This window comes from Chiloscyllium plagiosum, chromosome 16 (assembly GCF_004010195.1).
Source record: "Chiloscyllium plagiosum isolate BGI_BamShark_2017 chromosome 16, ASM401019v2, whole genome shotgun sequence".
Classification (NCBI taxonomy): domain Eukaryota; kingdom Metazoa; phylum Chordata; class Chondrichthyes; order Orectolobiformes; family Hemiscylliidae; genus Chiloscyllium; species Chiloscyllium plagiosum.
This window is the reverse complement of record NC_057725.1, coordinates 59,006,303-59,019,266: the sequence shown is the minus strand read 5'-3', so window position 1 is coordinate 59,019,266 and position 12,964 is coordinate 59,006,303. Positions and strand designations below refer to the sequence as shown.

Here is a 12,964-nt window from a genome sequence, read left to right as displayed (position 1 = left end):
GAGAGAGAGAGAGACACTCCAGTGAGAATAAGTGTTTTCAGCAGCTAAAAATATTGGAACAAAAATATATGAATATGCCACATCAACAATTAGCATTGTAAAGATGATGTTCATGCCCTTCCATCTCAGAAATTTATCTTTGCACATTTGTAAACTTGTCTATGCTGCAAGATTTCAAAAAAATCAAATCCACTCATCCAATTTTGTTACATTTAGGAAGTTGGAGGACACAGAAAGCAAAGAAACAGCCCAGGGAAGATGCAGAGAAGGGAGCAGCATAATAGAAAAATGCAAGCTTGAATTGAAAGGCGATATTCACCAAAACCGAACATGTAACTGAAGGCCTGCTGGTTAAATAGTCTAAAAGAGGAGAAAAGGCCATCTGACTCATCGAAACCCAGCCCTCGTTACCTGCACTCTCACATCATCAGATGCAACTATTCTTTGAATAACCCCAGTGGTATAGCCTCAGATGTTTCACTATAACACACATCTTGCTCATGTTACCATTCTGCTGCATTTACAACAATATTGTTCATGTGAATTTTATTTATTTGAAGGCTTTTGTAATGATTACTAAAGAATTCAAAACAATTCGACAATTTCAAATCATAACTACGCTATTAATCCTTCCGACAGAAAAAGAATGATTTAAGAAGACAGTTTTTAAAAAAAAGTATATGGGCTTGACAATTTTGATTTTGCATTTACCATAAACACTCATTTGAATGTTCGTAAATTTCTGAGAGTTAAAGGCATCACATTGTCAGGTGGACTGACTAGCTATTCTAAGCACAAAGCAGAACATAGAAGAAAAGGCAGGAAGGATTCAATCATTTTAAATTCAGACCAGTAAACTTCCTAATAGTTCTGTAAAGGGGCACAACACACACTATTATTGTGAAATTGAAGACAAAATATTAACACGAAATACCCAAAGTTCTCAATTACTTAAACTGAAAATACAGCTTTTTTTTTAAAAACCACATTTGAATTTGTCAAATCCCTTTGCTCTTTCAGATCTACAGGAAATGTTCAGCATTTGTTGTCCTTCATCATTGCACACAGATCATGAGAGACAGTCAGGTTAAAGATTGTTTTATGGGAAATACTTGACCTGTTTAAAAAAAAAAGACATTTAGCAGTTACAAAGCCCTGTGGGTTTGTTGACATTTAACACAGGAATTGTGCTTTATTTATTTAATCTTCACTGAAACAGAAGCCGGAAGGTGAGGTTGTGAAGGTTTTTAATAAGCATTCCAAATCCTGAACTTTCTAAATAGAGTTAAAACTTGCAAAACACCAGGTTATGGTCCAACAGGTTCATTTGGAAACACTAGCTTTTGAAGCACTGCTTCTTCCTCAGGTGGTTGAAGAACCAGCACTTTGAAAGCTAGTGCTTCCAAATAAACCTGTTGGGCTGGTATTGTGAGATCTTTAACTTTGTCCAGTCCAACATTGGCACCTCCAAGTCATTTCTAAATAGAGGTATAGACTTCAAAAGCAAAGAAGTGATGCTAAATTTCTATAAATTATTAAGCCTTGGCTAAAGTTTTACATTCAGTTCTGGGCGTCAGACTTCAAGAAGGGTGGATAAGAGGGAAAGGTGTACAGAGGACCGTACCAGGGACATCAGTTCTATGGAAAGTCTGGAGAAGGTGGCATTGTTTAAAGAGCTAGCACAGGCATGAGGGACTGGAGGTCGAACATTTCATTGTGTTAAAGGTGCCATATCAAGACAAGTTATTGTTGTCTGCACAGTTTGAGGTAGGGAGCTTTGTGCCCAGCCTGCATCACATCTGCTAACAAGGAACCAACAGATACTTGGTGTACTGAGACAATTGAGAATCAAAGGAACAGATGGTGAGACATGATGAAACTCCTTAGTTCACAATATCCTTACAAAAAAAGAAAATATTAGAGATTTAAAGTGGAAAGTGGTACCACAAGCCTCTACTTTGATATCAGAAATGGTTCTATGGATTCTCCTTTACAACCAATAAAATACAGGGATTGATATTTTCATGATACAACCTTAAAAGAATCAAAACTGCAAGGTACTAAAAAAGGTAAGGAAATACTGAAAATAAACATTCAAAGCAATTCACACTGCTCAATAGAAATTCTAAGTGGACACTACTATGCACAGTGCCCAGTAGCACGGACACAACGGCTCAGTGGTTAGCACTGCTGTCTCACAGCACCAGGGACCCGGGTTCGATTCCAGCCTCGGACAACTGTTTGTGTGGAGTTTGCACATAATCTGCGTGGGTTTCCTCCAGGTGCTCCAGTTTCCTCCCACAGTCCAAAGGTTTACAGGTTAGGTGGATTGGCCATACTAAATTGCCAATATAGTGTTAGGTGCAATAGTCAGGGATAAATATTGGGTAGGGAAATGGGTCTGGATGGGTTACTCTTTGGAGGGTCAGTGTGGACTTGTTGGGCCGAAGGGCCTGTCTCCATACTGTAGGGAATCTAATCTAATTATGCAATCTTTCAGAATTTGTCGGTATTATATATTCAAATGTTTAAGTGCTGCATATATTTAATTAAAACTGAAGCACTTGCCAAACCTGGAGCTAATAGATTTCTCATCCACACACTCTAGTGACACCACTTGAAAATCCTCCAGATTTCATGCGTATGCTAACAACACTCAGCTCTGCCTCATCACTTGCTCTCTCAATTCCTCCACGACATCTGATTGGAGCATGCAGCATGACCAATGTCCAGTCCTAGGCCAGTGGGAATTTTATCCAAGCAAATACCAGGAAGACCCATCACAAATTCTGTCCCATTGTCATCAACCTCGCCCTTCTCCTTGGCCACTGTTTAAGGCTCAGCTATTTGGAACTGCATCTCCTTATTGGAAAGTGAACGGAGCTTTTTTTAAAAAATTCATTACAGGAGGAGGGTATCGCTGAATTGGCCAATATCGATTGCCCATCGTATTGCTGTGGTTCTGGAGTCCCATGTAGGCCTGACCAAATAAGCACGGCAGTTTCCTTCCCTAAAGGACATCAGTGAACCAGATGGGTTTTTCCAACAATCAACAATGGCTTCATGGTCATCATTTCACTCTTCATTCCAGATTTCTCTTTTACTGAATTCAAATTCAACCATCTGCCATGATGGGATTCGAACCTGGATCGCCAGAACATTACCTGGGTCTCTGGATTAACTATCCAATGATAATACCACTAGGCTATCCCTACCAGGCCCAAATTCCACATATAGGTCTTCTACATCAACAATCTGACCATTGCAGGAACATTGCCCACCTATGCCTGTGTCTATCAACCTTAATGGTACACTCACACACGTCTTTGCTACCTAAGATTTCAACTATTTCCAAGTTCTTATTAGTGAGCATTCCATCCTCTACCCTCTGTAAACATCAAGTCATCCAAAACCCTATTGCTAACCTGCTTGAAATCTCACTCATGCTATCATACGAAGGTCCACCAATCTTCAGCTGCTTCACCAATGACCTTCCCTCTGTCACAAGGTCAGAATTGGGGATGTTCGCCAATGATTACAGAGTGGTCAGCACCATTCGTGACTCCTGAGATACTGAAGCAGTGCGTGCTCAAATGCAACAAGAACTGGACAACATCCAGGTTTGGGTCGACAAGTGGCAAGTAACATTCACACCACACAAATGCCAGACAACGACTATCACTCAATATACACAATATGCTCCTTGACATTCAATGGTATGACCAGCACTGAATCCCCCACTGTCAACATCCTTAGGGTTACCATTGACCAGAAACTCAACTGACTCACCACAAAAACACAGTGGTTACAACAGCAGGTCAGAGACTAGGGATATCGTGGCGAGTAACTCACCTTGTGACACCCCAAAGTCTATCCACCAACTACCAGATACAAGTCAGTAGTGTGATGGAATACTCCCCACTTGCCTGGATAGGTGCAGCTCCAACAAAACTCAAGTAGCTTGACACCATCCAGGACAAAGCAACCCACTTGATTTGTAACATATCTACAAACATTCAATCCCTTCACCACCGGCACTCAGTAGCAGTGTGCACTCACAGGTCGCCAGTTTGAAAAACAATTCCACTACCCTCCATCTCTGACCTTCAAGATAATTTTGTATCCAATTGGCTAATTGCCTCTGGATTCCATATGATCTAACTTTGCTAACTAGTCTATCATGTGGAAACGTGTGAAATGTCTTATTGAAGTTTATATAGACAACATCTACTGTTTTGCCTTCAACAATCCTCTCTGTAACCTCTTCAAAAAACTTAACCAAGTTAGTGAGACACAATTTCCCATGCACAAAGCCATGTTGACTATCCTACATGATTTCCCAAAACAAAACCTCTCATTCTTATCCGTAACCATCCTAAAACATACAGAATTAATCATTATTGTTCCCAAAATGCTCCCCCACAGAATACAGACTCATTCTCCATTACAAGGTCTAAAATGGCCTCTTCCTTCGTTGGACTAACTACATGTTGTTTAAAAGAAACCCACCTGGATATACCTAACAAATCTCATCCCATCTAAACTCCTGGCACTAAGGGAGTCCCAGTTAATAGTGAGGAAGTTAAAATCACCTATTACCACAATACTACACTGCAGAATTGCACCGTTCCTTAGACAGCACCTTCCAAAACCACAACACTTCCACCTAAAAGGACAAGGGCAGCAGGCACTTAGGAACACCATCACCTGTAAGTTCCCCTCCAAGCCACTCACCACCCCAACTTGGAAATCTACTGCCATTCCTTCATCGTCACTGGGTCAAAATCCTGGAATTCCCTCCCTTCTGGCATTGCGGGTCAACCCACAGCAAGTGGACTGCAGTGATTCAAGAAGGCAGCTCACCACTACCTTCTCACAGGCACATAGGGATGGGTTACCAATGCTGGCCCAACCAATGATGCCCAAGTCCCACAAATGAATGAATTTTAAAAATTTGCTGATCGAGATTGAATGAGGAGCATCTAACACTTAAAGTTTTCATTATGGCATTAAATTCACCCCTTGTTATCTCCATGATCTCCTCCAGCCCTACACCCTCCAGATCTCTGTCGTCCTCCAGTTCTGACATGCCAGTAGCGACACAGCTATTAATCAAGTGATCTGATACACCTTTACATGTAAAATTTTATTTGATTTAATTTTTTTGTTACTTTAAAGGCATTAAACGTGTATATGTCAATAGACAGTTTTGATTCAAACATTTTTTTATTTATCCACGAGATGAGTATCACTGGCTGGATGAGTATTTATTGCCTTTCCTAGTTGTTCTTGAGAAGATGGTGGTGAGCTGCCTTCCTGGACTGCTGTAGTACATATAGAACATATAACATTGCAGCGTAGTACAGGCTCTTCGATCCTCGATGTTGCGCCACCCTGTGGGAAGCCCATCTAACTCGCCCATATGCCTATCCAATGACCATTTAAATGCCTGTAAAGTTGGCTAGTCTACAACTGTCACAGGCAGTGTGTTCCACGCCCCTAGTACTCTGAGTAAAGAAACTATCTCTGATATCTGTCCTATATCTATCACACTCCATTTAAAGCTATGCCACCTCATGCTGGTCATCACCATCCAAGGAAAAAGGCTCTCCCTGTCTATCTAATCCTCTGATTATCTTATATGTCTCAATTAAGTCACCTCTCAGCCTCCTCCTCTCTAACGAAAACAGCCTCAAGTCCCTCAACCTTTCCTCATAAGACTTTCCCTCCATACCTGGCAAATCCTAGTAAATCTCCTCTGAACCCTTTCCACATCCTTCCTATAATGTGGTGACCAGAACTGCATGCAATATTCCAAGTGCGGCCACACAGAGTTTTGTACAGCTGCAGCATGACCTCATGGTTCCAAAATTCAATCCCTCTACTAATAAAAGCTAACACACCATATGCCTTCTTAACAGCCCTATCAACCTGGGTGGCAACTTTGAGGTATCTATGTATATGGTCACACTGATCTCTCTGCTCATCTACACTACCAAGAATCTTACCATTCGCCCAGTACTCTGCATTGCTGGTCCTCCTTCCAAAGTGAATCACTTCACACTTTTCTGAATTAAACTCCATTTGCCACTTCTAGGCAGAAAGCAATTGGAGAGAAGATGGGAAAGGAACCAAGTAGGGGGAAAAGAAACCCTGCAACTCTTACCGTAATATAGCATGTAATCATAGCTTGTACTTTTTTCCCACCACATAGTATCATATTGTCAATATGTCTATGCAAAATAAATTACTTAAAACTTTTCTTTAGATTTATAACAGGTCATTCAATACAACTCATTTGTGCTCCTATTTACCCTTTGCATCACATCCTTCAGCAGCATGTCCTATTCCTTTCTCTATAATCCACTTAGTCAATTTCTCCTTAAACACCGTCCATGCTGCTTGCTTCATCCGCTCCTGTGGTGGTAGCCTCTGCCTTCTAACCACACTGTTGGCAGATAGATTACAGCTGAATGTCTTATTGGGTTTATTAATCACTAGTTCAACACCTCTGTACGGAGTTACAAAGATAGTGAACCAAATGCCACAAAAAGGATACACAGCTGTGGCTCTGAACAGCAAGAAATTCCAAAGCCCTTCACGGCTGATGAAGCATTTTGGACATTAAGGAAACGCAGCAACCAACATATGCACAGCAAGATCACACAAAGAACAACTTGCAAACGACCAGATTTTGGTAGAGGTTCAAACTTGGCCAGGATCTGCTCTTTTTCATAAGATCAACGCAAATATCCACCTCAGAGTCAGAGAGCTGTACAGCACGGAAACAGACACTTCAGTCCAACTCATCCGTGCCGACCAGAAACCCTAAACTAATCTAGTCCCATTTGGCAGCATTTGGCCCATATTCCTCTAAACCCTTTCTACTCATTACCCATCGAGATGCCTTTGAAATGTAATTGTACTAGCCTCCACCACTTCCTCTGGCAGCTCAATCCAGACACACACCATGCTCGGTATGAAAATATTGCCGCTTAGGTCCCTTTTAAATTCCCCCCCCCTCCAACCTCACCTCACCTTACCTTAAACCTACTGATGATAACAGTTGGGAGCTTAGTTGAATATCTCTTCCAAAAGATATTCCTACTGAGACTTTAACCAACAACATTCAGACTTAAGGGTACAGCCTTAAAACTGCAAACATAGTGTATCATTAAAGTTGGAGAGGCTCCTCTTGTAAGACAGTGATAGCGACCATACTCCTGGACTAGAAGGCCCAGGTTCAAGTCCCACCTGCTCCAGAGTTATGCAATAACATCTCTGAACAAGTTGATTGGAAAGATACGTTGAATTAAAAACAAAGGAATAACAACAAATAACGCATCAGAAGTTAGGCGATTTTATACTTGGCTTTTAAGAGCCTGAATATTGCTGGGGGTAGAGGAGATATAGGGGGTGTGGAAGAAGGGAGGGAGGGAGGGAGAGAAACAGGAAGACAGAGGGAGAAAGAGAAAGAAGATACGAGTTGGACAGCTGAGTTGCTGAAAGCCGGGATTAAGGATGATGTTTTATGTCCTGAATCCAACACTAAGAAGAGAGGAAGAAGGGGGGAAAAAAAAAAGAGACAAACTAGAAAAAGCAAGTCAACAATCAGTTCCCTGTGGGTAGAACACACAAGAGGTACACCACGTTCTCTACCATGATTGATGAGATTTTACAAACGGAAAATGGAATCAGATAGTCTTGGATATCCTGTCTGAAGCCCTTCACCATATCAGTTAGACCCATACTCTATGCCACATGCTCTGCAGCGCTTGGTGACTGTACTATGTGCTCAAAGGTTATGTCATGGTGGGAGCAAACCTTGTCTATATAACAGTCAAATAATGGTCAATCACAAGCTGTCATAAAGTGGCTCTGCCAATGGGGAGATTACGTCTCAATCCTCTCTACAGACAGGCTGAAGATCTGATCAGATATGGGGCAGGGGAGTCAGACTCTTGCACATTACAGCACAGAGGCAAAACAATTTAAGACTATGGGGAATACAAAGAGCCAATAAACCAGAAGGTCAGTATTGACAAAAGACAGCCTGCTAAAATCCATTGTTAGCATCACTGTTCCTAATGACATTGGAGGTGAAGGTGGATCCGTATTGATGTAGACACTTCATAAGTTGCATCCTGACCACATGCTGTCCAATTGCACCCTTCTGGAAGGAAAATGATTACCATTGTGTGTACAATTTTGCAAGCTAACACCGCAAGGTGTCCTTGTTACATGGAAAGAGGGGAAGTGAAGTTGTTTAGGGATCGAGGAGAGCGTATTTGTTTGTATTGTAAATTTTTGCCTGGTGCACCTCTTGTCACATACATGGCCCATAAAATGCTTGACCTTCTTATCCAGTAGATGTTTGTGCATACAATTCCAGCACAAGGCTGATCAAATGTCAAAGCTACGTGCAATTACAGAGTAGAAATTAATTGATTTCACTTTTAGTTCTTAAATTCAGATGGCCATCTGACATTGCTGCACTCAGCCCAATACCTTAAAAAATTAAATTAACTCAGCTCACAGGAAGCACACTCCATAGCCTCTAATAATCAGGCAGTTCACTATTTAAATATCTGGGTGAAATATCAAAGTCACGGGTACTGTTATACACACGTGCACTAAAACATACATTACATTGCAGTATAAATGAACTCATTTTGGCTATACATTATATATATAAAGAGAGGGAGAGGGAGAGGGAGAGGGAGAGGGAGAGGGAGAGGGAGAAATACAAAAGGTATCACAAAGAGTCCTTCATTTGAAATTAGTTCATTATGTTTCCACTTAATATGCATATTTTCCCACAAAGGTGTTGGCTCACTTGCGTTTGGGGTTAAACAACCAAATCATTGGCAGTCAGAGCTTTTTAGAACCTGGCCTTATTAAAAATATGGAAATTGGCTCATGGCTATTAGACTTTGGGGAGTGTAACGTTTCTGCCCACAAGGTTGGAAGCGAGTCACAAGTAGGAACCACAGACACAATTCCTCCTCTTCCTTTCCCAGTCCTTGAGACTAATTGTAAAACGCTCTCCAAAGCCCCTTTTGGAATAAGGGGGTGTGGGTACCTGGGACCTGCCCATTTTGCAACACACGAGTGGTTTAGTTGAGCAATGTGGACCAACCAGCTGGGTATCAGTGAAAGCTGCAGTACACAGATAGGCGGGTTGACTGGAGAGGTTTAATTTAAATCGAAACACCATCAACCTTTACTGCTGTCACTATAACATGAGAGGGTGAATTGAGCAAGCTGACTCAGTCAACCCAGTTAAAGGTAGTGGGGATCAGATCAGGCATCGAGACATAGCATTCCCAACACCCCAAACCTCTTCTTCCCATTCCTCGGTGTAACAAATTACAAAGACGAGTGAGCATTTTCAAGCCCAGCCACCACGGTCAGGATGTGTTTAAGCCATTTACGGGGTTCTGTTAAAATTGGACAGCTGCAGCCCCTGCAGCTAGCCCTCAAAAACCCTCAGTGGATGGGGGGCTGTTGACAATTGAGAATCCATTTCAAAATCGTTGAGCAACAAATCCAGAGGTTGCAGCCTTTGAGGGAACTGAAAAGAATAAAATGCAGCAGCACAGTTCAAAGTTGCTTCAGCTCCAGCAAGAGTCAGATAGAGAAAAAAAAGCCTGGCTTATTTGCACTATCACAAACAACAGATTAACAAGATAAAACAAAAGTCTTGAAATACGACCTGCGAGGCCACACAGACGCTGACTCCAACCAAATAATCCTTCAGCGCACACACTCACTGACTGGTCTGTGGGAAAGGCTGGAGGGTAAAGCTGAGGACAGGAGAGGAGGAGAGGGGTGCAGAGGACTGTGGCTGTGTGCCCCCGAGGGAAGCTGTTTAACATTGATATCAGCTGAATGAGCGTACTTCCTCTACAGAGCAACTGAGCTATTACTGTTCGCTCTCTCTCTCTCTCTCTCTCTCTGGCTTGGTTTCCGAGCACAGTCTATCAGGCAGAGTTCAGCTTTCTATTTTCTCTACCGCTACAGCAACCGAAAGCACCAATCCCAAACCAATTGCTTAGAAACTATTGTAGAAACTATTGTTCCCCTCCTCATCCTCATCCTCATGGTAGTGTGCACAGGAGTCTTGCTGCTGACACAGTGCTCGGGCTGTATGCCTGTTATGGCTTCTTTTGTGACAATTGCATTTCAGATTGGCACATATTATAGAGAAAAAAATTGATTTCTGTTTCACTCTATAATCTTCAATTTAAAATGTGTTAGAAAGCACTCTCCAAATACATACCTCCAAAGCATTTTTTTTTTGGGATAAATGACACAATCTGATCTCAAGCTTTATACCATTTTTAATTTCTGAATAAAAAAAAAGTTAATCGCTTGGCTTTCAAAATCGATATGCAGATTTACACCTCAAAAATGCACAGTGGGCAGGTAAAGATGAACACTTGACTTGGGTTCCAAATGAAGTTTCACAAACGTCAGCTCAGAAATTAGCACAGCCAACCTTCACCAAGGTCAGGCAGTCAATCAGCAGTTCGGGCTAAGCTGATCTCAGTAGGTCGAATGCAACTCACATCTAGATGTGAAAATAAAAAGGTGCTGGCAAGATCACCCTGCTGTCGACAGAAATAGACCCAGTGGTGAACACCACCCCACGCAGTGCCAACCACAACCAGGCAAAACAGCTCCCTGACATTCACAGAGGATCAGCACTGGCCTTAGGTGTCAGAGAACGGCCCCATCAAGTTGCCAATACTTTCAACGCAGAGGGGAAAAGCCAGGGGAAATAACTGAACAACTGGCATCTTGTTCCACATTTGCTGTCTCACTACAATGGATGAAATAGCTGCAAGATGGAGTGCATGACACTGAGGCGCAACACATGCAAACAACATATTCAGTGAAGAATGGAAGGCAAACGTCCTGCATTTATATAGCACCTTTTGTGATATCAGAGTGCCAAAAGCAATTTGCGCCTGGTGACATACATCTGATGTATAGCCACTGCTGCAGAAGAAGGTCTGAAGAGGAATTTGTTTTATATTAAGGGCAGTTCACCCATCTCCAACAGCTTGCAAAAAGAAACAAGCTTAGCGTGCTCGTGTTTGCAAAAACAAAAGGGAATGCAATTAAAGACAGTTCAGCCAAAAGTTTAATTTGGCTCCAGACTCTGTAGCTGAATTGTTTCTGATAATGTTTCAGAGTCAGTAATGTTCAGAGGCCCTGCTTGGAATGTTCGCCTGGGAGTAGATGGTACTCTTGAGAATAGCCAGCAGTAGTTCAACTGCACTTGTGCTTTCTTTTCCTACAAAAATCTAAACATTGCATGCAATAGAATCACGAATGATTTCAATTAATTATTACTCTGCAACAAAATGGGAGTCTGCAATAGCAGCAGCAGAGCAGAGATCAAACAACAACTTGTTCTTCTTATGCAGCACTTTCAACATAAAAACATGGCCCAATAAGCATTACAGGAACATGAGCAGTCAAATTGCGGCACCACACCACAGAAGGTCACATGAATCTAAGTCATGGTCAAAGAGGTAAATTTAAAAGAATTCCTTAAAAGTTATGTGGTAAAGGAGAAACTTCAGAGTTTAGAGTTCCTATTGATGATGGCACAACTGTCAATAGTGGAGCCAAGGGAATGTAAGAGGTCAAGGATGGAGAAATGCTGAGACCTCGGAGGACTGTAGGTTGCAGTGATCATGAGGAAGGAGACTTTGGAGTGCAGCAGCATAGCGGCTCAGCAGTGAGCACTGCTGCCTCACAGCACCAGGGACCCCGGTTCAATTCCAGCCTCGGGTGACTGTCTGCGTGGAATTTGCACATTCTCCCCGTGTCTGCGTGGGTTTCCTCCAGGTGCTCCAATTTCTTCCCACAATCAAAAGATGTACAGGTTAGGCGGATTGCCCGTGCTAAATTGTCCCATCGTGTCCAGGGATGTGGAGGTGAGGCGCATTAGTCAGACGCAAATGTAGGGGAATGGGTCTGGGTGGGATGTTCTTCGAAGGGTCAGTCTGGACTTGTTGGGCCGAATGGCCTGCTTCCACACTGTAGGGATTCTAGTGTTTGGGATCACAATTTCAGGATGGGGTGTTATTCATTTAGGAATGAGGCGAGGAGAAACATCTTCACCCAAGGGGTTAGAATCTGTGCAATTCTTTACCCCAGAAGATGGTGAGTGCTCCACTTCTGCTGTTAAGTTATGTTCCTTGGAAGTGCAGTCACCGCTATAAAGAAAGAATTAGAGAGAGGGCAACCATTGACAAGAAATCTGACCCCATCAGGAGATCAGCACCTTGAAGAAAGTAGGGGCATTTTGGGGAAAGGAATGGTTGAATGTAAAAGGAATGAAAAGAATTTCTGAATACTTTTATTTAGAAAGTTAACAAGAGAACATGAAGTAGAAAATGAAAAGAACACTGCTTGTTCGTTTATATTTCAGACTTCTGTATGATGACAGATTGAGGTATTAATTTTATATTATAAACATAGTTTGCTGTATCTTTGTAACAAAGTATGTTCAGAGGAGGAGGATAAACCTCACTTGTAGCCACTTGCCAATATAGAACAAGGTTAATACACTTTTATGACAATCACTCATCGAGCAAGAACTTGGAAGTGCTGGGGAAAATAATAAATAATCACTTTAAAACTGGATTGCAGAACAAAGAACATCCAAGATAAATGGCACAGACACTTCACAGTCAGATGGGGTCAAATAACAAGGCTAATGTGGGTACTGCAGTTGCTATAGATTAGAGTCACAGAGATGTACAGCACAGAAACAGACCCTTCGGTCCAACCCGTCCATGCCGACCAGATATCTCAACCCAATCTAGTCCCACCTGCCAGCACCCGGCCCATATCCCTCCAAACCCTTCCTATTCATATACCCATCCAGATGCCTCTTAAATGTTGCAATTGTACCAGCCTCCACCACTTCCTCTGGCAGCTCATT

General features: G+C 42.1%; 1 protein-coding gene across 1 annotated transcript in view; it reads right to left on the bottom strand.

Annotated features, from left to right (window-relative positions):
* Positions 1-1,035: 1,035 nt before the first annotated feature.
* LOC122558107 (barley B recombinant-like protein A) overlaps positions 1,036-12,964 on the bottom strand; it is a 118,639-nt gene continuing 106,710 nt past the window's right edge. The window contains exon 3 of the mRNA XM_043706427.1: positions 1,036-1,117. Coding sequence (XP_043562362.1) covers positions 1,036-1,117 — 82 coding nt within the window. The remainder of the gene's footprint in view (positions 1,118-12,964) is intronic.